Source organism: Petromyzon marinus, chromosome 30, assembly GCF_048934315.1.
Source record: "Petromyzon marinus isolate PM22_M1 ecotype Great Lakes invasive population chromosome 30, UKy_Petmar_22M1.pri1.0, whole genome shotgun sequence".
Classification (NCBI taxonomy): domain Eukaryota; kingdom Metazoa; phylum Chordata; class Hyperoartia; order Petromyzontiformes; family Petromyzontidae; genus Petromyzon; species Petromyzon marinus.
Genome location: NC_133696.1, coordinates 13086436 through 13112946, shown reverse-complemented (window position 1 = coordinate 13112946; position 26511 = coordinate 13086436). Strand labels below are relative to the sequence as shown.

The 26511-nt window shown below is 51.6% G+C and overlaps 1 protein-coding gene across 1 annotated transcript; it reads right to left on the bottom strand.

Moving 5' to 3' along the window:
• Positions 1-19815: 19815 nt before the first annotated feature.
• Positions 19816-26302, bottom strand: LOC116947628 (leucine-rich repeat-containing protein 51). The gene is made up of 4 exons (XM_032963594.2): positions 26170-26302; positions 22663-23018; positions 22252-22400; positions 19816-21569 (listed from the first exon to the last, which is right to left on the bottom strand). Exons 1-4 carry the CDS (start codon positions 26276-26278, stop codon positions 21428-21430), a joined length of 756 nt encoding a protein of 251 aa, XP_032819485.1. The 5' UTR covers positions 26279-26302; the 3' UTR covers positions 19816-21427.
• Positions 26303-26511: the final 209 nt, after the last annotated feature.

Genomic DNA, 26511 nt, shown 5'->3' with positions numbered 1-26511 from the left:
CGGCCGCCGCTGCCATCGGCGGCGTCTCGTCCACCACCACCGCCACCGTGCTCCCGGCCCTGGCAGGGGTCGTCAGCGACATATGTCAAGGTTGATTTGTATGTTCCTGGCGATCAGCAACAACGACACGTCGTCGTCATCGTCCTTGTCCAGGAGTGACAAGACGACTTTCAGCTCCTTCGCCAGCTGTAGCATCTTCTCCTGCAGCAGGGAGTCCCAGCCCTCCTCATCCATCGCCGGGTACGCAACTTGGGCGAGGGCCAGCAAGGCGCTGCGGAATGCCAGGGGGGACTCCGTGGCTTCCCGTTTCCTCTGTTGAAATCGACGTTTGGCGACCGACCGCGGCTCGTAGACTTTCCTCATTGCCGCAATTGCACTGTCCAATGTTTTACTGACAGCGGCAGGGAGTCCGTTAAAAGTCGCCAAGGAGTCATCATCCAATGCCGACGGGAGTGCTCGTAACGCGGCACTCTCCGTCCACTTCAGGGACTCGTAAGCCGGCACGGAATCTTCGTATGAACGCCGTCCAATCTCCCACCTTGGCCTCAAATCGTTGTACGTGTAGCCGTCGTGGCGGTCCTGCCGACCGGTCGTCTTCGTCGTCAGAGTCCTCCACCCGCTCCGGCTGAGCGGCAACCTCCGGCGGTAGACCCGGTACTGGTTGTTGAATGCGGTTCTCTGTCAAAAGTTCCGGAACTCCTCCGACAACTTCTCCATCCTGGCCTCCCACTGGGTCATGAGGACTCGCCAATCCTCCGGCGATCCCGGGCCTTCAGCACCACCCGAACCGCTGTCCCGGTCAGGAGTACTGCCGGCCATCTGGCCGCGCTGTACATCGTCGTTGTTCCTGTCGCCGCCCGAGTCCACTGGCACATTTGTTTTCTTTACCGCTTTTTTTACATCGTGACGTGTTCCGTACTTTTTCTGACACCAAATGTAGTGCCTAGGATTCACTCGGATGACAATCGCCTTTCTTCCACCGTCACTTTTATTTCCATCATTCCGCACACTATAATTTCTCCTCTCCGCGCTCCGCCAACTCAAACACTCGAATTCCCCTCAGCACCGTCCGCTCATACTCCTTGTCTCCACACAAGTCTCTTCTTCTCTCACCGCACACACAGCGGTTCTATCTCTATCTCCTCACACACAGTGACTCGTCTATCTCTTCACACACAGTGGCTCTATCTATCTCTTCACACACAGTGACCTGTCTATCTCTTCACACGCAGTGACTCTGTCTAGCTCTTCACACACAGTGACCTGTCTATCTCCTCACACACAGTGACTTGTCTATCGCTAACTTTCCCTGTACCTACCTATACCGTAATCTCCACTCTGGGTTCGGCTCTCAATCTATTTCCCACTAACACTTGCCAGGCTTCCACTCTTCGCATCTCTCTCTACCCGCTGCTGTCTCCACTTCTCGCCAACTCCCCCGCCGTCCAAATCACCTAGCGTTTTCATCCCCTTTCCAATCAGCCTTAATTAATTGCCACGTGCCTCGCTGGCATTTTCCCGCCAGCTCCGCACCTGTTCAACGGCCCAGACTCCGTGACGCCGCCACTTAACGCTAACAGCCTCTCGACCAATCACAGCCCTCTTCCCTTGACTCCCTTAATTACTTTGGCTTGTTTACGCCACCCGTGACTTCATCACCTGATCGAACTTACATGACCCACACTGTTTGTATGTACTGTATATGGCCAACTTACCCATGTGTATTGTCTACTCCACTACACCTGTATAAAAGACACCTGGGAGCCAGAAATCTTTCTGATTGAAAGGGGGTCAAATACTTATTTCCCTCATTAAAATGCAAATCAATTTATAACATTTTTGATATGCGTTTTTCTGGATTTTGTTGTTATTCTGTCTCTCACTGTTCAAATAAACCTACCATTAAAATTATAGACTGATCATTTCTTTGTCAGTGGGCAAACGTACAAAATCAGCAGGGGATCAAATACTTTTTTCTCTCACTGTACGTCTGCCGGGATGTGTTCTAAGCCTTTGAGGGCTACATCTACCCGGGCAATGATATCATCCACTGGAATGTGTTTAGGGGTGACTGCAAATGGCGAGTAGCCGGTGGAAGCGTGAGGGGCCAACCGGTACGTAACAAAAACACCGGGGACGTGCAGGCCCCAGTCGGTCTGTTCTGGATTAACCTGCTGACATAATATTGATGTTAGTGTCCTTTTGAGGTGTTCCACCATGCCATCAGTTTGTGGGTGATAGGGCGAGGTGTGGACCTTCTTGGTACCCAACCGGTCACACACTTCCTTGAGCAATTTAGATGAAATTTTTTGGACCTGATCTGTGAGAAGGCATTCCGGGGCTCCCTTATCCAAGACGTACCCATGGAGGTAAACGTCTGCGATGGTCGCAGCCGACTGATCCGGCACCGGCCAGGCCATTGGCCACCGTGACAGATCTTCCACACCCACCAACAAATATTTATTTCCCCGCGGTGTGGTGGGAAAGGGGCCAAGCACGTCGAGAGCGATGAGCTCATTTACCTGGGACACTGAAATCGATTGCAACGGGGGACAAGCCATTTTTGGCGGCGGCTTTTGGCGAGTGCATTCAGTACATCCCCTCAACACATTTTGCACATCTCCTGCCATGCCGGGCCAGAGAAAATTTAGGCGAAGAGTGGACAAGGTCTTTTTTACCCCAAGGTGCGTCAACCGTTCGTATAATCCCGCATATCAGCCATGTCGGTGTGTGCAACGTCAGCTGCAGCAATGACAGCCTGGGGCAGTACTATATCAGCAGGCTTGCATCGTCCCGCACCCGAAATGCACGTGGCACTGGTCACTCGGTGGCAATCATGGTAGTGCGTCGGCATTTATGTGCCGAAAGCTCTTCCTATAGTAAACTACGAACACGTAGTCCTGAAGGACTTCAAGCCAATGGGAAAGCTGACCTGACGGCTGTTCAACACGCAGCAAGTACTGCAGAGCCACATGATCGGAGCGCACCTCAAACTTGCGTCCATAGAGGTAGCGGCGGTATTGCTGGACGAAGTAAACTATCGCCAGCAACTCCTGGCACGTAACGCAGTAGCGCTGCTCTGTCGGAGACGGCACCCTGCTCCCGTACACAACCACATGCTAGACTCCTCCTACGACGTGCGATAATACAGCGCCAATGCCCGTGTTGCTGGCGTCCGTGTCGGGGATGAAAGGTCGAGAAGAATCTGGGTACCGCAGGGGAGGCGCGTTGACCAGGCCATCTCGCAGCACGGCAAACGCGGCCTCCTCCTCCTTCCCCCACCGAAATGTCTGTCCTTTGGCCTGAGAACATGGAGAGGCTGAACAATCATGGAAAACCCAGGGACAAAGCATCGATAATAAGAGGCGAAACCGACAAAACTACGCACTTCACCCACCGACTTGGGGGTTGGTCACATGTGCATGCACGCAGTTTTGTCTGGGTATGTCGATATCCCGGATTCCCCAACGATATGGCTTAGGTATCGGACCAATCTTTGCAACAGATGACATTTCTGTGGTTTGAACTTATGCTTCGTAGCCTTCATTTTGAGGAAAACTGCCCACAACCTCTGTAGGTGCGCCTCAAACTAACGTCCGAAGACAATAACGTCGTCGAGGTAAATCAAGCACGCGTTCCATTGTAGGCCCGCCAATACCAATTCCATCAAGTGCTGAAAAGTGGCCGGGACTGAGTGTAATCCCATCGGGAGCCCGTTAAACTAAAAGAGCCATTGAGGTGTGTGGAATGCAATTTTTGATCTAAAGCTCTCGTCCAAGCGCAACTGCCAAAACCCCGACATCAAATCCAATGTGGAGAAGAAGTGTGCCCCCGACAAAGCATCCAACAAGTCGTCCATCCATGGAAGCGGATACGCATCAGCCACAGAGACTTTGTTGAGTTTGCGGAAATCCACGCAAAATCTCAAACTCCCATCCGGCTTTTTAACAAGCACAATGGGCGCCCCCCACGGACTATTGGACGGAGAAATAATGTCGGCGGCCAACATCTCGTCCACTGCGTGGCATAGATGGTTCTTCTCTGTGGGACTCGAGCGATACGGGTTTTGCCGAATGGGGGCGGAGTCTCCCATATCGATCTGGTGGTGTAAAATCGGCGTGCAGCCAATATCGAATTTCGTTTTGCTAAAAATGTCGGAGAAATCATTAAAAAGTGCATGTAACTCGAGTCTCTGTGCTCTCGGCGCAGAGCATGTCCAACCACGATTCATCCCCGTCCTCACTTTGGCGTGCATTTTCGCCCTGCCCCACAGATGCAGCAACACCCATGGTCCCAGCATTTCCCCCCTGATAACACGCAGAGGATGCATGAGCCAAAACGGTGCCTTATTGTATCACAGACGCCTCAAAACCGACATTCAAAGCTTGGATGAAGGGTTTTTGATTGCCCGCCACCAACGTCTGCGCGTACAGCAACTTATGGTCATGGATTGCCTTGGTCGAGGGGGCACCGGGGGGAATTTTAACAGATTGGTTGTCCATTGCCAGGACCGATGCGTTCGCCATGCGAAATAGAGTGGGCGATGACAAAAATGCCATTCGGCAGCCCGATGGTAACTTTATGCATCCCTGATCGACCAATGCCACTGCGGCTCCGTAACCAACGCAACCCCCACTCCACCAACGATGTTCCCCTTGCGAAGCGCGGGCGACGCGTGGGCTAGCACGGTGCCCTGCTGTATAATCATAGTATCCAACCCCATGTTGAGGACCTGAATGAACGGTTATTGGACACCAGAGTCTGGGCCCCAACTAAGGTCAACCCACGAATCACTTTGTTTGAGGGTTCTAGTTGGATTCCTCCCACAGTTGCCTCCTGGTCAAGCGGTTTCCGCAAACGCAAAGGAACTAGCATTTGCGCACCAGGAGGAATCTTTACGGTTTTGCTCGCAAGTGCCTGTACAGTAGCGTTGGCCATGCGCAGTCGAGTGGGAGAAGGCAAAAAGGCCATGCGATGGCCCGATGGCAACTCGAGACATCCCTGGTCTATTAAAATTTTCAGGGGCATCTTCCCCAAGAAATCAGTCCCTAGCAAGCAGGAAATGGCAAGGGACGTCAAAACAATAACTGGTCCCATCAATTTAATATCACCAATGCACATTTATGCTGTTATCTGACCAATAATGCCCAATGAGCCACCATTCGTGGCAAGCACGGAATCCCGAAGGGACACAGCGTACGACACTTTTGGGGCAAAATATTGTAAATCAATTCGGAAATGATGGTAGCGGATGCACTGGTATCGACGAGCATCCTAATTTCTTCCCCTGTATCATACCGATAACAGCAGATGATCCCGCAGCCGCGGCAACTACCCGATGAGCCAACTCCGCCAGCCAACCCCTGCCAAACCCGAACCCTTATGCCCAATGACACGACGGGAATAAAAATCGTCTGAACGCGATGAGTGAGGTGGATGCAAGGGCCAAGTGTGTGGTGTGCCGCGACTCATCTTGGGACCTAACGGAGTTGAGGACAGTCGGGAAGATGATGGCGGCGGTCGTGGGAGTCGTTGTCGTGGGGCGCAGCAACCCGACGAGACGTGTCCCGGCAGCCCGCAGTTTTAGAATACAACGGGGCGCTCCCTGGATGGGTTAAGGTCCCCTGCCGTCGGTCTTGTCCTTCCCGTCGCTCCATGTCGCCTCCATAGCTAGCAGGACGATGTTGAGATTCTTTGCCAGTGTCAACAACCTTTCAAGGACCAGTGAGTCGACTCCAGCATGGTCCACCTTTGGAAAGTCCGCCTTCGCCAGCGCCAATAGTGCGCTGCGGAAGGCGAGGGGTGTCTCGGCCTCCCCCTCCTCCGCGCAGCGAACTTGTGGTGAACATTTGACGGCGGTTCGTAGATCGCCATAATCTGGGCAAAGGCCTGTGGAAGCGTGGCCCTCTCTGCCATCGGAATGGCGCAGAATGCCGCGAAGGTGTCATCGTCAAGGGAGGCGGGAAGCGCTCTCAGCGCCTCCGCCTCCGTCCATTCCGCCAAGTCACAATTCGTCATGAAGCGACGCTTGAAGGCCACCCAATCGCCTCCCACAGCCGTGAATTCCTTCATAAAAGGTAGACGGCGCCTGAGAGATGGGACCTCAATAGGTGGTCTTGGCGGGCTTTCAGATTTGGCGAGCTATCCTTCCCGCCCTACGAGCGCGCGGGAATCGGTGGCGGAAGACTCAGCTCCGAGCAGCTCCGGTGTTCTCTCCTCCACCGCCAGCTCTTCTCGGTCGAGCTCGGCGACCATAGCGGCCACCTCAGACTGGACTACTTCCACTGTGGACTGCAGCTTGGTCACATTCCCGTGTAATTGGATCACAGTCCCACGTAAATGTGTCACATTGCCTGCGACATCTCCTTTCCCGGTCTGTAAACCCACCACAGCCATCCCGTGGTGGCCTCGCTGGGTCCCAGGGGCTCCCTTGTCCCCGTCCTTACGGCCCTGGCGAGCTCCTTTTCTTCCTTCTTTTCTATTAGGATGCTTGCGATGGTCCACTCCCGTCCCATCCCTCGGAAATGCACGTGCTCATGAGCGAATCTCTCATACACACGCGCCCGCTCGACAAGGGTATTAAATGGGGGATACGGGCAGTTCGCATCTGGCTGCCACAACGCCGTGCTGGTCAGGTACCGCTGAACCTTCTCAGCGGCGAGATCATCAATAATCTCGGCATTGTACCCCGGGTGCACGCTCTGCATTAGCGAGTGCACATCCTCGGCATAACTGTGGAGGTCCTCGCAGGGCTGGCGGCAGCATGCATTTATAGTGTAGTAAAACGACACTACTGTATTGGCTCGGTATGGGGGCTGTAGGCAGAGGGTCGTGTTGGGCCGTGACACTCTGCGTGAACCCAACAGGACACGTGACCGGAGAAAGGGGGGCCAGGGGCCCCAGGGGGGTCACGTGGTTGGGGTTCGTACCTTCCCGAAGGATCGGGAAGGGGGGCGTGGCCTGGGGCGAAGCAGGCCACGCCGGAGTGGTTATAAGCGGGGCATGGATGGAGAGCTGGGATGGTCTGTGCTGTTCTGCTATGCTGCTGGGTCATCTCTGGGATGAAGCTCTTCCGGTCTCCACTCGTGGACTAGGCAGCATGTTGGGTTGTCCTGGTCCAGTGATATAGTACCCCCGTGGGTTAGCTAAGGTAGGAACGATGGCTACCACCTTAAATCGTTATGTTAAGTGTTACCTGTTGTGTTAGCTAATAAATAGTGTTGCCTCCAAAGTCCAGTTTGTGCCTGAATTTAACCCACTACATTTCGTGTCAGAAGTTGCGGAAATTAATTACTAGGTGTTATCCTAGTATAGTGCAACGTGCGCACAAAGACAACGACTTACCTGGACGCCTTCACACGACGGGGACGGCAGGAAGATCATCCTCCAGACAGACCCGGGGACTACAGCCCCGGTGAAGGAGAGAGATGGAGCTGCAGGCGGGGCAGCGGGACGGACATCACGCCGCTGCTTCGCCGCCGTCGAGAGAGAGAGAGCGTCGGAGCCGCGGGGAGAGGACACCGCCGCTGCTGCTGGTGCTCGGGCGGGAAATTCGCGCACGCGGGATGCATACGCGTGCACCATTTTGCCGGCCGGTCGGGACGTGATTCCTGCCAAAATGCCGTTCCTGCCATTTTCAACACCTGCGGAGGGAGACCTTCGGCTGTCTCGGTGGCGCCCCCGTCTTCTGTTCGAGTGCGGGAGGCCGGATCGGTTCGCAAAAGGATGCTGCGCTCACCATCCAAGATTCTTCAGGGTGTCTCAAGTCTCCACGCTGCTGTCCTCCGCTCTTCACAGATTCTCAAGCGAGTCGTAACACGACATACACCCGGCCCTTGCAGTCACTTCACCCATCTTGTGTGCGCCGGGTTGCGGTTGCGATCGCTTGTTTTCATTTTTTTACTCACTGGGTTGCGGAGCGTGTTAATTGGGTTGTGTGAGTGGCGGATGGACGCGGCGTCCGTGCGGGTGTCCGCGTTGTAACATTGTTATTGTTAATTACGGCGTCGGGATCGTTTATCTTTGAGGGGGTTGTCTTTTTGTTGTTGTCGCGGAGTCGCGTTTGTTGACGATGTATTGACTGTATGGAGCTTTGCTCGCGATTGTTAACAATGTACGGACTGTATGGAGCATTGCTTGTGAGTGTTGCTATGTGCAGACTGTATGGAGCATCGCTCCAAATGGTTGACGATGTACGGGCTGCGTATACTGCATATACTACATATACCGCATTGCACGACATCGTCGATTATTTAGACCATTGCGTATGATGTTTTGCTCTTGAGTTGGGTGCCTGAGCCCCGTGGAAATCCCGTGGTTGAGGTTGTGGGGGATTTTGGATTGACGGGTTCAGTGTGTTACAAACTCACTGGTTGGTTCATGTTTGTTGTCGCTCAAGAAACGAAAGAAAAGTTTTTGTTGTGTGAGGGTGCCCCTTAGATTCTATGTGGAGGGTGCGTGGGGTTGTAAATTGAAATAAATAGTATTGCCTCCAAAGTCCAGTGTGCCCCTGAATTTTACCCACTACACATTTAATGCTGCTTTCGCCTCTTGACGGTCGCATGCACCGAAGCGTTGGCTGAAGCGGTGAATTTTCACTCCGATGCGCTTGGGCACTTGTAGGTAGTGCCTCCACAAAGTCGGCTGCCCTCGCATCCAAATGGATGTGTAACTGCTTCAGCGCCTGTGCATCTGGCCAGCCATTAATCTCTCTTGCATACGTGAGGTTCCGGGCAAATTATTTCCATGATCGTATCCATTGCCCAGTAAACACGTAGAAAAATCGCTGCACTTTGTGGCAGCGATTTTGCTGTGACTGGTCCCACCTGAAGACGGATGCTTGCATTGCCTCCGAAACGTCGTGTTTTAATTGTTTATTTTATTTTGTTTCAATTTATTTTAATTTGTTTTACCTACGTGACTTTACCGAATAAAACCAAAGAGTATGAATCCTTGCAGTCACGAAACCTTCAAATCTAGAATAAACGTATTTTACTGTTGCTTGGCCTCCTGCTGGTGAGGCACCCCTCTCCCTTGGACGTGTAGAGGTGTTAACTACGCGCTGTTGCATAACCTGCATTGCCACCAGGGCAGTGCAGAATTACCCCTGGGTACAGCGGTTGGGGTCAGTCGAGGTGAAACGGATCGTAGCCAGGGTTTGGTACGAACCAATCAAACGGTTCCACATGGAATGTATGATTGGTTCTACCTGGCCACGAAGGAGTATAAGACGGGTGACCCAACGGACCTCGGGGAGTTCTCTCCCTGCACGAAGACAGAAGACTGGGCTGAAGCCTAGCTAGGACCCTGGACCAGCCTCCCAGCCCTTCTAAGGGCTAAGGCTCGGCATACCTAGTGGTCAGGACCCACCGGCCCAGCGGTGGGTCAGATAGCCTCCCCTAGGTCCTAGCCGGAGGACTAGGATAGCGGTAGACGTGTGAGTCCCGCCAAGTCCGGAGGTTGTACCTCCTTAGGTATCAAGGAGGTTAGCGGTAGACGTGTGAGTTCCGCCAGGTCCGGAGGCTGTACCTCCCTAGGGTATCGGGTGAGGGGACCGAATATCCCTCTGTGTGTGTTAAGTGTTGTATAAGGAAATAATACAATAAACAGAGTGTGCCTCCTAAAGAAGTCTGCTCGTCCTTACAACACTACAACTGGTGTCAGAAGTGGTTGGAAATGGAAACCAGAAGTTCAGCCCACGCGCCGAGCCAGAACGAAGATAACGCTGTCTCATCTGCAAGCACCGCCAGCTCCGCTGAAAATGCTGCCGCGTTGACGGCCGCCCAGCCACCGGTTGAGCAGCCGGTCGCTCCCCCTGCCATGGGGGACGGGCTCAGGGCAGCACACGGCCGTCTCGCTCAACTCCTACATGCCGCGGCCTCCATTCTCGAAGAGATCAACTTAGAGGTCACGGGCAGGCCGAGTCAACCGCCGGCAGACGTTCCCGCCATCGGCCAGGGCGGACATTTTGATTTTCCCGCCGGAGAACCATGTGATCCCGCCGGAAGCGGAAGCCAGGGGCATCCTGGGAACGCGGGGGGCCAATCAAAACCCGCAACGTCATCAGCACGCGACGCTGCGAATTCAAGTTCCTCAGCGGACGCTGCGTCATCACTGTACCGACACGGTACAGTAGACTCTATCGGCCGGGAAATCGCCGATCTCCGGCTCGAGACGGTGCAAGCTGAGGGGGAGACGACGTCCGCCCTCCAACAACGCCTGCCCATCTTCCGGGAATTCACATCTGAAGGGGGTGACTGGGCGGCGTTCCAGCATCGCTTCCTGAGCCACCAAGAGATGGTGGGCTGGTCGGACGCACAGGCGCTCCGAGCGCTACCGGCCACTCTGGACGACGACGCTCTCGCCTCGCTCCTCACCATCCCCAGGCACAAAAGGGCGACTCTTCAATCGGCCCTCCGACGGATGTCCGACGTCTACAGGCCTCCATCCGACGTCCACAGCCGATTTTACGACAGGCGACGCCGCCCTAAAGAGTCTCCGTTGGCATTCCGGACCACTCTACTGGCGATGGCAAGAGCAGGTTACCCTCGCATGGACGACGAGGCCATCGACGCCATCATTCTCCAGAAGATGCTGGAGCTGGCGCGCGAGCTGCGCATCGTCATCCAAACAGTGGACGATGACAGTATGTGCTTGCTACGAGCCGCTCGGTGCATCCACGCACATCTGCTGCTCCACACAGAATCGACCATCGCCGCCTCGGCTTCGACGTCGGAGCCTGCCAGTAGGGACGCTGAGTTCTCCCCCGACCGGGCCTTCATGGCGACCAGGTCAACGGGCCGGCGATCGTCCGACCACGCTGGTCGCCACAACGACCAGCAGCGGGGACGGCCTTCTCCCCGCGGCGACGTGACGTGCTTCAACTGTGGCCGACGAGGCCACATCTCCTCTGACTGCCGTGCGCCTCGACGATGCCCCTCCTCATCCCGGGGCCAGGACTACAGGATGTCCACGGCATCGCGGCAAAACCAGGCAAGTCGCAACGCCTCTCACGCTCAGCCCTCATTCACACCATACACACCGCAACGCACCATAAGAAGGGCTCGCGATTCGGCGTGTGATGGGGGGTATTCTGGCGTTTGTTCGCGGCCACTCGGACCTGGGCAGTGGTCTGAGTTGGCCCATAGGGTAGTCGCGGCGACGGCAGGTTCGTCCGTGGTTGGCGGATCAATCGAGGGTGTGGAATTTCGCCTGTTGGTCGATACTGGTGCGTCGGCTACGATCATTTCGGATTTGATTTACAATATACTGCCCGTACGATGTCGCCCCTTGGAACGGGTTTCTATCCCGTGTTTCGCCGCTAATGGCAGTTCGCTGGGCATTATGGGGAAAATTCGGGCGCAAATTTCGATTGGAGACATTAAATTGGCAGGGCCTATTTTGGTCTCTTCTTCCCTTGCCGTGCCGTGTTTGTTAGGCACTGATTTTCTCGCGAAAATGCCTATTAAGATCCTTATAGATCAAGGCTGCATCGAACTCCCGTCGGGTCGACGGATAGCGTTCTTGCCCACACCCTCACATCCGCGCATGGCTAGTGCCTCGGTGCAGGCATTTGTCGCGAGCACAGTCCGCATTCCGCCAGGGACACAAATGCTCGTGCCTTTGCATCTTAAAAAACCGCTAGCCCCGGAGGCCTCGGCACATGGCATTTTGCTGGGGCCTTCAAACGCAGCTGCTAAGGGGTTAGATTTGGTGGCTGCACAGACCCTCGTAGCAGCCGACAGGGAGCCGTTCTTGCAGGTTTTGAATGTCGGATTGTCCACAACCGTCATTCCGCAAGGAACTGTGCTCGCTCACGCGACCCCGGTGCTGTTGGGGACCGGAGTCGCGGGACACGTGCATGACACGCCGCAGGTCCCACCTCCTTCCGAATCGGATGAGAGATGGTTGGACGCGCTCTGCACAGACACGGGTGATCTGTCTCATTCGCAGCTAATTAAATTGCGCGCTCTTCTGCGAGAATTTTCCGATGTCTTCAGTAAATCTAAATTTGATATTGGCTGCACCAAGCTGCTGCGTCACCACATTGATACTGGTGAAGCTGCCCCGATTCGACAAAACCCGTTTCGGCTTAGCCCGGCGGAGAAACAGCATGTTAAATCGGCTGTGGATGACATGCTGGAGGCCGATATAATTTCTCCCTCCACTAGTCCCTGGGGTGCTCCAATAGTGCTGGTCAAAAAGCGCGATGGCAGTCTCCGTTTTTGCGTTGATTTTCGGCGCCTTAATAAAATCTCGGTAGCGGACGCCTACCCTCTCCCTCGTATGGACGAGTCATTGGATGCCCTGGCAGAGGCGCACTATTTCTCCACCTTGGACCTTCTGTCGGGGTTTTGGCAACTCCCCCTCGACGAAGCGTCAAAACCTAAGACTGCTTTTCGGACACCACAGGGCCTTTTCGAGTTTAATAGATTGCCCATGGGTCTCCACTCGGCCCCAGCAACGTTCCAGAGGCTCATGGAGCTGGTCCTCGCTGGGCTCCAGTGGGACTCATGTCTCATTTATCTTGACGACGTCATCGTCTTTAGCCGCACGTTCGGCGAACACATCGAACGGTTGCATGCTGTCTTCTTGAAAATGCAGGCCGCTAACTTGAAATTCAAGCCGCAGAAGTGTCACCTTCTGTGTGAGTCTGTGCGCTATCTGGGCCACATAGTTAGCCACTCGGGCATCTCTATCGACCCTGAAAAAACCAAATGTGTTCAACATTGGCCGACCCCTACATCTGCGGGCGATGTTCGTAGTTTTATTGGTTTTACGTCGTACTACCGCCGGTTTGTTGCTGGCTTCGCGACGATTGCCAAGCCGCTCCACGCCCTTACATCAAAATGGGTGGCGTTTCATTGGGGGGACGCAGAACAGGCCGCGTTCAACTCCTTGCGGAATGCGCTCGTGACGGCACCGTCCCTTGCGTACCCCGATTTTTCCGTGCCATTCGTGTTGGACACCGATGCTAGCAATACGGGGATTGGGGGTGTTCTGTCCCAAAAGTTGATGGCATTGAAAGGGTTGTTGCCTATGGTAGCAGAGTCTTGTCTCTTGCTGAACAAAGATACTGTGTGACCAGACGTGAGCTGCTGGCCATTGTTTTTTTTATTCAGCAATACAGGCAGTACCTGTATGGTCAGCATTTTACCGTGCGATCTGATCATTCGGCTTTACAGTACGCTCTGCGGGTTGACCAACCGTCCGGGCAGCTTTCTCGGTGGCTCGAAGTCCTTCAGGACTACGATTTCAATGTCACTTACCGTAGGGGTGCACAACACACGAATGTCGATGCGTTGTCTCGCCTCCCGCCGGCTCAAAAATGTGCGTGTTTTTTGGGCTGCGCAGGTCGCACCTCTCACAACGGTGTCAGCCGCACTTCCCGCCGCCTCAGCGCCGATGTTGGATCATGCAGATCCAATGGCCAGTGACGATTTGCTGGGGCTAACTTTGCCCGAATGGGGTCGGCACCAGAGCGATGACATGTCATTACTGAGGTTGCGTCGCCATGCGAATAATGCGGCTCCAAAACAGGGCAAATTTTATTCATTCGTCATGAAGCACGGCTTGTTGATGCATTGGGATGTTGACTCATGTCAACATAAAATCGTCGTGCCGTCCGCCTTGCGATGCAAAGCCGTATGGGTGGCGCATGAGCGTTTATTGCACCTTGGTGTTCATAGGACCATTGGGTTGTTACGGTTGCAATTTTTCTGGCCGGGCATGCTGCGCGACATCACTGACATTTTGCTGGGATGCACCCATTGTGCGCAACGTAAACCGCCGGCTAAACCGGCATGTCCACCCCTGCAACCCATTTCGGTCTCTCGTATAAATGAGTTGGTGGCTCTCGATATTTTGGGCCCTTTTTCTACTATGCCACGGGGTAATAAGTACCTTCTGGTTGGGGTAGAGTATTTTACACGGTGGCCTATGGCCTGGGCCCTCCCCAACTAGTCGGCGGCGGCCGTTGTGGACGCCTTTGTTCAGGGCTACGTCCTGGACAAGGGCGCACCAGAACGGTTGCTGACCGATCAGGGAAGAAATTTTTCGGGAGCCTTGCTGAATGATGTGTGCCGCCTGTTGGGCACTAAGAAAGTGCGCACTTCGCCCTACCATCCCCAGACCGACGGCATGGTGGACTGCCTTCATAGAACTCTGACCGCTATGTTATGCCATCAGGTCGATGAATCCCACCTCGATTGGGACTTGCAGGTTCCGGGGGTCCTCGCCGCATACCGAATGGCCCCTCACGCGGCGACGGGATTTTCCCCGTTCTTTCTAATGTACGGCAGGGATGCCTTTCCTCCCGCCGACGTTTGGCTGGAAATCGAACAGCCACCGCAAAAGTCAAAGCTCGTTGACCACTTGCGATTCAACCTCCGTAAGTTGGCCGAGGCACGGGAGGCCGCCATTGAAAATTCGGCTTCCCGCCAACGGGCGAATTTGCGACTGCGTGACCCTCGGACGTACACGCATCGGTGGGCACCGGGAGACAGGGCATGGCTCCACTGCCCCCAGGTGCCAGTGTCCACGTCGGCCAAACTCCTCAGACCATGGCGAGGCCCGGTTGAAGTAGTGGAAGTCCTGCGTCCCCAATGTGCTAAAATTCGCTGGGGACGGCGTCGCTGGTGCGTTCACCCCTCTCGGTTGAAACCCTTCGTCACGCCACGCGTCCCTCCACAACACACACGACACGGGGGCCGAGTGTGCGATGCGTCCGACGAGCCAGATGTTGCCCCGTTGGTGCCTAACCCACAGCGCAGGCGCGTCATTCCTCCTGCAGATGACGCGGGAGTGACAGCTCCATGCAGGCCACGTTCGGCCTCAATGGACCGTGGAGCAGCAGGTGTCCCCGTGGAGAGGCCTAAAGGCCCACCGGATGCTCTGGCTCATCCTCCTCCTTCCCTTGTGCCGCCGACAAAGCCTGCCATCCCCTACAATGGTTCCGCGAAACACACGCGTGCGAAATCTCGCCGGTTGTTATAATTTTTTTTGGCATGTCTAGTGCCTTGTACTAACGTTATGTTGTTAAGGGGGGTATTTATAGGGGTTTTATTGTTCTTGTTCTTGTTGTTCGTGAGGCACACTCACAATTCTTCTACCGTTGGTAATTTCGGAGTTCCCATTGTTGCAGCCGGGACGGCTGGAGCTTCCGAAGGAGGGGGTGATGTAGAGGTGTTAACTACGCGCTGTTTTGCGTAACCTGCATTGCCATCAGGGCAGTGCAGCATTACCCCTGGGTACAACGGTTGGGGTCAGTCGAGGTGAAACGGATCGTAGCCAGGGTTTGGTACGAACCAATCAGACGGTTCCACGTGGGAATGTATGATTGGTTCTACCTGGCCACGAAGGAGTATAAGACGGGTGACCCAACGGACCTCGGGGAGTTCTCTCCCTGCACGAAGACAGAAGACTGGGCTGAAGCCTAGCTAGGACCCTGGACCAGCCTCCCAGCCCTTCTAAGGGCTAAGGCTCAGCATACCCAGTGGTCAGGACCCACCGGGCCAGCGGTGGGTCAGATAGCCTCCCCTAGGTCCTAGCCGGAGGACTAGGATAGCGGTAGACGTGTGAGTCCCGCCAAGTCCGGAGGTTGTACCTCCTTAGGTATCAAGGAGGTTAGCGGTAGACGTGTGAGTCCCGCCAGGTCCGGAGGCTGTACCTCCCTAGGGTATCGGGTGAGGGGACCAAATATCTCTCTGTGTGTGTTAAGCATTGTATAAGGAAATAATACAATAAACAGAGTGTGCCTCCTAAAGAAGTCTGCTCGTCCTTACAACACTACAGACGCATGGGGAGTTGTACCTCTTCTGACACCATTATGTGGGGCCCGACGTCCACCCTGCTGCCCTTACGGGAAAGTGGGGCGCAACATCCGCCCATTCTTCCCCATCCTCCACTGCGACGGGCTGCCCTTGCCTGGCACCCCCTGACCGAGTAACTGGGCCCCCTTGGTTAGCGGTGTCCCTAAGGGACATGCTGTATTGCTGGTTGGGGCCACGTGGAGTTAAAACACATGCCTGCGCACACAACAACTGCCACTAGCAAAAGGCCACGGAACGCTCTACCACCTGCGTAATGAATGAGCATGTGTACATGGTGGTCTACACACAACCACCCACAAAATTGACTCACTTACGTATACGTGGTAGCTCCACACGGAAATCGCAACCACCACGGCACACACAATCCATGCTAATACTTTTATTTTCGGCGCAAACAAACCCTCGTAAGTAAGCTGTCTAGTCGGTATGACCTGGGAGGAGAGTATTGCGAGAAACACCTTATCAACCAAGCGTCTTACCTCGTACTTCGTAGCTGCAGTCACTGGCATTACACGGACGCTGTGATTGACGAAGTGAGGACTGACCCAGATCTTGGCCTTTTTACATCCGACAACAAAAAAACCTGGGTCACGTGATAACGCGAGGCCAATCGTGCGCCTACCTGTGGCCTTACCGAACTTGTTTCTCACAGCGGGCGTTGAGCTCCCCCAACATACTGTTTTCTTTCCCCCGCACTTTTTCCTCTGGCCCACCCGGACACTGTATTCAGGAATGTACAACTCATCGCAGCTGACCCGGTAATCTTTTTGCGCCCATACACTATGAAGCCAATTCTGGGGCACTGCGATGTGAACTGTCCTGCTGCGTCGAGCCAAACTCCTGGCATCGAGAAACTATGGGGCCGAATGTCCCCCGCCATCACCGAATTGTCGGGGCCGTTGGCTCCCGACTCCCCCGCCACATTTATCCCACTACCCCCCGGCTGCTCTGTGGGGTTCGGGCTAGCGACCTCCACTACCCCGCCCTCCTGTGCTGCTGACCGTGTCTGCATGTTTTCACCGATGGGTAGGGCACGTCACTTTACGCTCGCGGTGCGCTGCGAGGCGGTGTACCGTGAGGAGGGCGTTCGCCCATAAAAACTCCCTCCCGCCCGTTAACAGACTTGCGCGGCGCGTGTCTCCCTCCCACCCCCGCTCCACGTGCCCCGGTAATAACAAACACGCCTCTACCCCCTGCCCAGCCCAGTAGACCAATCGCACGCGAGGGGGTTGGGGTCGAGGGATGGGCGGGCGGGACGTTTGCCGTGCGCGCGCCGCCGATTGAGGGTCGCCTGGCTCTGAGTTAAAGAGCCCGTTCAAACAGTCGCGCGAATACGCGCGCGCTCGGCGCTTTAGTTCACTACTTCGCGATTAGCAATCGCGCAGGCACGCGACCACAACACCGTCGCACATGCACACGAGCGCTAAACACCACCGAAAACAGTCGCTTAGGCACGCGCACGCTGAACAGCACACCCATAAACAGCCGCGCAGGCACGCGCACGCTAAGCGCTCCGCCTCGATGTAAACAACCGTGCGTGCGCGCGACCACCAAGCACTCTTTACTCTCGTATCCGCTGCAAACAGCCGCGTATGCGCACGAGCGCAAAACAGTATTGTACACACTCGTACAGGTATGCGAACACCAAACACTCCGTCTCCCTCCTCGCACTCACAGCGACCACGACACAGCTTTATCCTCTATTAGCGGTTTTATTCCCCGTGAGTATCCCGCTAACTACGAGTGTCTGTGGGAGTCAGAAGGCCCTCTTAGCCTATTCCTCGAGGAGCCCAGATTCAGCTTATCCTGCCTATAGCTCCGCTTTCTACCCTCGATTCAATAGCCCAAACTTACCTCTCCTCTACTTACGATTGCTTCCACTCTGCTGCGCTGAACGCTGTAGAAAGGCGATACTGTGAGTCGTCTCCGTAGAGAGTTGAATCTAGCTGCGCTGGGCTCGTCGCACGGACGTCTCGAACGGCTGACAATCCTGCTCCGTGGACCACGATGATTTTGAAAAAGACTCCTCCCGCTACCCCCAGCCTGTGCTTTTATCCACTCTAAAGGCATTCCGGTGCTCCCGCACCCATGCTTGCCCTGTCCATTCAGAGGCCGAGTTATTTTTATCTCATTGTCATCGAGTCCCTAATCCCATTCATAATAAAGGCGCACTGTGGTTCTAACACCCCAGGTGGCCCTGTCCATTCAGATGTTGGATATTCTTACCCCTTCGTTATCTAGATCCCTGATCCTAACAAAGGCATTCCGTCCTGTGACCTTATCTAGCACAAAAGCATTCAGATGCTTCCGCCCCGTGTCGCCCTGCTCATTCAAAGGCCTGAATGCTCCTATCCTGTTGTCATTTGGATCCGTGAGCTCACCTATAATCAGGGGCATTCAGTTCCTAATTCCATCTATAACAACAGGCATCTCGTGGTTCACACGCCCTGTGCCGCGTCTGTGTAATTTCGTCCGTGGTGGCTTTACGGCCTCCGCCGCGACTACGTGATTTTAATATCAGGTCACGGCGCCGCGGTTCGTGTCAGCTACGGGGGGAGATCGCCCCAATTCCCGGCCGTAGGAAACCATGAAACTTAATCCCATTAGGGGCTTCTGGAAAAAAAACCCATCGGCCAGGTGATCTCCCCTTCCGGCTCTACGTGGGGTGTGTGTGCGTTCGTGCGGGGGGGGGGGGTTGCGGCGCAGTGCGCCGCGTCGGCGTTGTCACCCCCCGGGGGTGGTGTCGCGGCGGTGGGCGCGGTCCCTGACGGAACTACTCCGTCGCGGTGGCACCACAAAACCATTGGACATTCCCCAGAGGAATCCTTGGATAAAAACTCGACTGCCAGGCGACCCAACGTCAGGACATTACGTGTGTGCAAAGTGTGTATTCAGTGTGGAGGTCAGGGGGTGGGGGCGGTCGCAGTGCCTGCAAAGTGGCTTCGAGGCCGTGGCATCACATTCCCATGGTGGAAAACCTATCAGCAGAGGGAAGATAAAGGCGGCCAGGTGCGGTACTCGCTATCCATCCTCTCGTGCGCCATGCAATCCCATCTCCAATTAGCACGGTTGGCTACGTACGGTTCGAAAGTTCAACATAGTACATACAGAACCTGAATTTAAACGTTCTCCAGGTGACATTTGAATGTTTACAAATGTTACGATTTACGAACTTTCGGTTTATGAATGTTCACGTGAACGCAATTGACAAATTATGGACACTTTTCGAAACGAAATCGAATTTCCGCGTAAACGAAATTTCACAATGGCCAGGCGCTGAGATCATCATACGAGGAGCACCCAGGAGGCTGCGCCGTCATCTATCCGCGAAAGTGTCACGGTGGCCCTGCAGTGCAACACTAACGCCTCCACATCATTCCTCCACATCATTCTAACACTCGTTTTAATTTGTTCTTGTTATTTGTGTATTGTGAAAAGTGATCGTATATTTTTAGGTTCGGAGTTGAGTTGAAATGACTGTCCGAAACAAATCCCTAATTTTTAGTATTATATTAATGGGAAAAGCCATTCCAATTCACGAAATTTCTTTTATGCGTTGTTTTTTGAATGCATCCCTTTCATAAATCCAGGGATACCTGTACAATCGAAGTAGGATGGCAAATGTGGGTCAGATGAATTTCACACTTTGAAACAGTGCGTACAACAATGAAAACTAAATTCAGCATCTGCAGTCCAGTACTGGGCAACCTGGGGCAACAGTATACTGTTTAATCTTGATTTGAAGCTTTCGTGACTGCAGGAATCCATACTCTTTGGTATACTGTATCTAAAATGAAAAAAAAGTTTTGAAATACCGAAGGTACGCTTTGTGGAAACCTTTGTCCCACATTGCAGAGTTAAGGTCAGGGTGGTCATCACTGTTGGCAATGTGTGCATGGCTCCAGATACCAGTGGTCAACATTGGCCATCCAGTAGAGAATCTAGTCTGCATCGTAAAATAAGCAGTGACTCCAGGGTCTTTAAATACAATTAGCACTGCATTTATTACACATTTTAGCTGGATACACGTGGTCTTTTGACTATGGATTTTGACTCGAAGACTTCAACATATGTAGTTAATTAAAATATTCAAACACGATGCAAAGTCGTTGCACATTTACCATATACGGTACAATTCCTCTTAACTGCAATGCCCTGGCTAAGAGGCAATTCCCTCGGGCCGTTGGGTTGACGTCGGGCTCGTGTTACCTGAACCGCAGCAACCCAAACTATATATATCACAGCTTTGTAGAAGTAATTTCGTTTTCCCAAACATTCTAACATAGGACCAGAAAACTTGGGCAATTGTGTTGCACCAGTTCTTGTGGCCTTCCCGCTTGGCTATGGTTTCCTGCGCATTTGAATCGTTCTTTGTCCAAGAGTGAACAAAAAAACTGTGCGAGTTACGAATTCTACACTTTTACTTTACCGAGACACTCTCATTATGCCCAACTCGTGTGTAGCGTCCTGTCAATGTGCAGGCATGTGTACGGCATAGCGCCTGCAATAGATGTAGCGCTCAAGGGTCAGAGAAGGGCCAGGAGAAGGTGGTACAGCAAGTTCGGACTAATCTCCATCTGTTCCATCTGTATAAGATAGAGTTGCGTGGGTTTTCTCTAAAGACATATGTAACACATATACAGAATATGCACACCCATGTTTTCAGTTTACATAAAGGATGCTAAATCAACAGTGATCAATATTATTAATAATATAATCACCCAACTTTATCTGTGATGAATATGAACGCTGCACTTCCCTTCGTTTTCATGCAGGGGCGTTGCAAACCTACACGCCCCGTGCATGAACGACGGAGGCGCAGGGACGGACGTTCGATTACGTTGGAATCGATCTGCAGATGGTGGTCTTCCCGCACAGCCAGCTCTGTCGCCTTCTGCATCGAACCGAACCCCCAGCAAGGACATTTACTTAACGACGAGAGAAAATTCACACGAAATTCGTTTTCAATGAAGTCTTCCAGATGTAAAATGATATTTAAATATAAACAACTTTCTCTCTCTATGATGAATATCATGAATGCTTGAGAGAGGGAGAGAACGAGGCGATTCAGTGTTAATTCCCAGAATAGACTTGGCCCCCACTGACACGACTTTGCCATTTGTTTTGCGACGACGACAATATCCCATTCTCGCCGCATACGCTATCACAATAACCAAGTTGCAGGGACAGACAATCCATTACGTTGGTAAGCGCACAACTTTATCTTTCTATGATGAATACTAGGTTGTTGGGGGGCGCCATAGGCGCCATAGGCGCCCCCCAACAACCTAGTTATTAAATAATAGTTTGTCCACACATTGTACAACATTGAAATTAAAGTGAATTTGTTCTGTCACATTTCAATTTATACTAATGGTGATGCATAAAAATTTTCCTCTACATGCCTAAATATGCATATTTTAATGTTTAATGCTTTGTGATATACTAGTGTTGATTTTAAAACCTAGGTTTTTGCTTTTAAATGTGTAAGTGTGATGAGCAATTGTTCAGATGCAGATTTATTGAGATCGACATTCCCTCTAGATTATCTTCATGTCATCAGAATGAAGTCAGGTGTGCAAGTTCAAATATGTTGATTAGTCTTGCTGGTCTCGTAGTTTTCGTTTGGAGTGCCGGGCACGGTTCATACTCCAGATCACAGCAGTCTGTCGATCCTGATTTGTCACAGCACTGAAATCCAGAGATTTGAGGGAAGGCAGTGCTGATAGCACATAGTAGCTGCAACAAAGACATGCAGGCACAATAAATTAGTAATTTTAGCATGTAGGCTTTCATGACCAATATTATTCATAATAAAGGCTTTTGGGTTAGATCGTGTAAGTATAAATGTGCCGTAACCCTCCACCACCAAACACAGCCAGTAAGGTTTGTCACGTAAACAACGCGCCAATTGGTTACTAATTCAGCCCACTGGTGTGTTGGAGAGTAAATCCACAACATTTATACTCACACAATCTAACCCAAAAAACTTTATTATTAATAATAAATTAGTGCATTACAGTTTATCATATTTTACAATTAGTACATTTGGTATTCACGGAATTCTTATAACGCGAAGTTATCACGAATCAAAGAGCTATGTTTCACAAAGTCTACAGTTGTTTACTAGGAGGCGATGTTGCTACATTCAATCCGAATTCAGTAATTTTCAGGTAATTCTTAAAATTTAAAAAAATATGGACCGTGACGCTGGCACACAATGGCCTGCTCAAATCGAATGACCTCACGGGCTCTTTAACGTCCACCGTGAGGCAGACGGCATGAAGTATTTACCGGTCAATACAACAGCAGTATTAATCACGGCGATTGCTGGATTAGAACTGCAAACCTCATCAACGAGCAGTCAAAGCGCTACTGCTGGACTGTGTCACGGCTCCGTGGGTATCGTGTGCGCTGGTACCGGTAGTGGTTCTCCGTCTCGATTGGGTTCCCGTGCAGCGTTAGTGAACGGAGATGACGCAAGGGGACCAGAGTGCTGACATTGGAGAGCCGAGACACCGTGTTACCATGGAGATAGAGCACACGCAGCTCCTGCAGCTCACACAGCACCTGGCATATGGACGCACGGAGTCAGTGTGTCAAGTGAGTGTCACACAGCACCTGGAGCATGAAGTCAAGGTGTCACACAGCATCTGGCACATGGACGTGCGAGGTAAATGTGCCAAATGAAGTATCACACTACCTGGCGCACGGAAGCATGGAGTCCGTTTGCCAAGTGAAGTGTCACACAGCACCTGTGCGCGTGGACACATGGAAACCTTTCAGATCACCCTGTGTACTTTCTAAGGTGAAACTGCATATCTGCACCTACTTGCGGAATGTCCGACAGTTGGTTGAAAGAAAGATCAATCCATGCCAGGGCAGAAGGTTGCTGAATCAGTGCCGCTGTCGTCTCCCAGAATCCTTCAAGGTTTGTCAGCGCATTGTTGTTCAAGCGCAGGGCCGTCACGTCATACTTGTGTTCACTCTGCGCGGTGTCTGTGCTTGGGGCCACGCTCGCATAACCAAGCAACCCTAGCGGCACGACTTTAGCAACGTGCATAGATGTTGTTCCACTTGCTGCCATAATCGCATCCTCAGTTTTGTGTTGGCTTGGGGCCTTCACAGCATTGGCATTTCGCGCCTTTGCTTCCGCTGGCATACTCCGAGGATCTTCTGTGAGCAAGTCTGACAGCGACACGACACAACACACTCCAAATCAGGGCAAGCATACAGCAAACAGCATCAATCAATCACTTTTATTTTACGTGCCAATAACGCCATAAATAAAGTAGGCATCAGTGCACACTACAACGGAAGGGTAAAGGGGTATACAGTAAAACACGAATGAAAAAATAAACCCGTCGCAAACTCAGCGGCTAACACCGACTGAGCAAAGTAAATTTCAACCGCGTGCAAAATAAAGAGCAACTGTGCACAACGAATAGCATAAGAAAGGTAAGTGGCAAATACAATAAGTAATAAGTAAATAAAAAGTAAAAAAAAGTATTTGCTTGGCACTCCAACTTCATTACCAGATCAATGTAAAATATTCGTCTGGAACCAAACATAAATAATGATTTTTCTGCAATCTTGCTTATGTTGTTGCTTATTATAGTATTCAGCGGCAAAATAACGGAACGTACTGTTTGGTGCATTCCTATTTTTGTGTCATCTGAAGACTGCTTAGCCTCAGTGAATATGCATGCTTCATATGAACATTATATTTTCATGTAAACAAAATCTTTGCTCTTTTTCACCAATGGGTTTGAAGGATGGTGGCAAGTGTTGTCTTGTTAAACTATGCCTTTACAACTGAAAACTACTTACTTGCAGTACCTCTATTTAAATACACTATCAAAAAAATAATTTACACCCCTCTGTCAATCATCGCGTTTCTCAGTGTGGATTTATGAACACACTTTGTAAACAGTACATAAAATAGTACGCGTTTTCAATGCGCTGTTTATATTGTAACACGCTTTATACCAATGTTACTCTACAGAGTAGTGGGTCGCCGCTCCTCTTATCTGCATTGATACGAGCGGTATGTGGGCACTATGGCTTAACCGCAAAAAAAACCCCTATCTGCACAGATGCATACGGACAAGAGAAGTATTATCAAACAGGAGGAATTAACTGCGCAATGCATCTCATCTGTTAAATATCTAATAGGATTGTCATCGATTGATCCTGGCTGCAGACATTGGTAGGTCACAAATAATAATGAAGATAAGAGAGCAGTTTCACTGTATTATACATACCGTTATGACAAATAAAGGACTTAAGTTGTGTAGGCAATTTGAGCAGATTTTAAATAGAGTGTGCCTCATAAGAAGTGTATTCGTCATTATAAACACTACATATATAAAAGGGAAATTTGTGAATGTGTCTGTTCGAAATGTTTAGTGTACTTCCCAACATGCTACAAACTTGAAATTTGGCATGTGGGTAGTTTTCAGACTGTACACAATGCAAAAAGTATAAAAATTGACTTTTGTATTGGGGGGGGGGGCGCAATAATGCATATATTTTGCACGGCAAGTGAGCGGTCACGTCACATCTGTGATGTCACCCGCATGCGGCAGCGTCACGCAGTGTGCCTGCTGACGTCACGCATCCCCCCCCCCACCCTGCGCGTAGACCCTGTATCCCGCACAAATGCGCGGCTGGGGGGGGGAATGGATATAATATACTAGGCTACAAACTTGAATTTGCCATGTGGCTAGCTCCCATACTGTACACAATGTAAAACCTAAAAAATATACTTTGTATATTGTGGTGGTGGGGGGGGGATGACCATGAAGTGTGTGGCGTTAACCCGCATACAGGACTGGCGAGAATCGATATCTGGTGAGCGTTTGTGGTATCGATTAAACGGGACTAGGCCGATTATAAATAAATCTACAACCTTCGATTACTTTGTTCGATTTAAAGAAATGAATCTTGGCGCGAGCGTAAGTTTTTATTTCCACCGCGCGTTGGGTTTTATTTTAATTGATGAGGTAATGATCAAAGTTTTATTTTCATTTGCATATGTTATGTTTTTAAGTTTTGAGAAATTTTAAAATAAAATTTTCCCCCGGGCAACGCCGGGTACTTCCCGCTAGTATAAAATATAAGAGACTGCTGTTATTTCCATACTTTTCTCACAATCCTGTACCGTACTCGGAAACTAAAATTGATCTACCTTTTTTACGAAATAAAATGCCAAGACAATACGTATTATGATGTTTTTTTATATTCTGTAGGATTGAAAGATTATTCTGGCAAAAAATGCACTAATTCAGAAGTTTGAGCTTACGTAAATGAACCGTGTCAGTCTTCTGTATCCGTTACCCCAAGCTCTTTGGTGTCGCAATCACTGTCGCGTTGTGTCTTCCAAACTTATACCACCATTTCAACTCAATGCGTATTTGTTACGCGGAAGATCCCGTTAAGACGGTTAACGCAGCAAGCTTCGGTAGCAACAGCCCGCAGCAGCCACCAACTACAGAGCTACTTGTGGGAAAAAATCAAATATTTTACCCTTTCTGGCAAACACCAAATACAACATGCAAACTAATAGATGTTTGTTTACATGTTATACCACAAGTACGTGTGGTTAATGCGGACTTAATTCCTCGCAAAAGATACCTATTTACAACGCTGTGGGTGATCACGATATAATTTTCTCCGATACCAAGGTCCTTTGCAAACCGATAGGTTATCGTCAGAGATTTGTCCACGAGGCAATTCATATTTACAAACAGACACAATTTCAACCGAGAAGATGGTTTCAAATTAAGCAACCGTTGGAAAATGTTCAAAATCGAACCAAACATTAAACTAATTTTCAATGGTATAGTATATTTATTCTCGTAGTGGCACTCCAAACTTCCAGGGTGGTGTATTATCATCTTGCGCTAATCTCAAGCGTTGTTAGTGGCGTGTTTTATGCTATTTCCTTTTCAAGGCGTTTGCCGTTTACCCCCTCAGCTTAAAAGGAGGCGAAAGGAGGCGACCAGCGCTTGGATTTCTTCACTCCAACGCTGTCCACTGGACAGGTTGGTCCCTTCACCTGATGAAGGCCGCTTGTGTTGTGGCCGAAACGTCGTGATTTGTGTTGTTTTATTTTTTACCTACGTGACTTTACCGAATAGAACCAAAGAGTATTACCTATTTGGCGTTTAAACATCTTAACGCCTCAATCTTGATTTGAAGCTTCCGGAGTACACACGTTGCAAACCCCACGCGGAACAGGGGGGAAAGCACACAAACTCCACACAGAAAGGGGCCCAATGCGAGTTGTTACCACTGCGTCGCCACCCTGCCGGGGCCCCGCTCGGCGCTCGTGTACCTTCCATGGCGGTGATGCAGCGAAATGAGAAGTCCAGTGTGGCGCCACTGGCGCTCTGCGTGCCCTTGCCTCTCTGGGTGGTGGCGGCAGCGGACATTGCGTCCGACATCTGTGAACAGCAGCGGGGTGGAGGTGGGCCACGCTCCCAACGGGTGGGGCACGCAGGAGACCACCCGCGCCTCGTCTCCCCGTGCACCCGGCGACCCTCCCTGCTCGCTCTCTTGTCCCCAGCGAGTGTCTCTTGTCCCCAGCGAGTGTCTCTTGTCCCCAGCGAGTGTCTCTTGTCCCCAGCGAGTGTCTCTTGTCTCTGCTCCCGCGTCTCCCTTCCCACGTCTCTCTCCC

Coding starts and splice junctions, on each gene's coding strand:
- LOC116947628 (XM_032963594.2), bottom strand. CDS start 26,278: ATGTCGGACGCAATGTCCGCTGCCGCCACCACCCAGAGAGGCAAGGGC. Junction 23,019..26,169: donor CTGCATCACCGCCATGGAAG/GTACACGAGCGC, acceptor TGTCGCTGTCAG/ACTTGCTCACAGAAGATCCT. Junction 22,401..22,662: donor AACTGTCGGACATTCCGCAA/GTAGGTGCAGAT, acceptor TCCATATGCCAG/GTGCTGTGTGAGCTGCAGGA.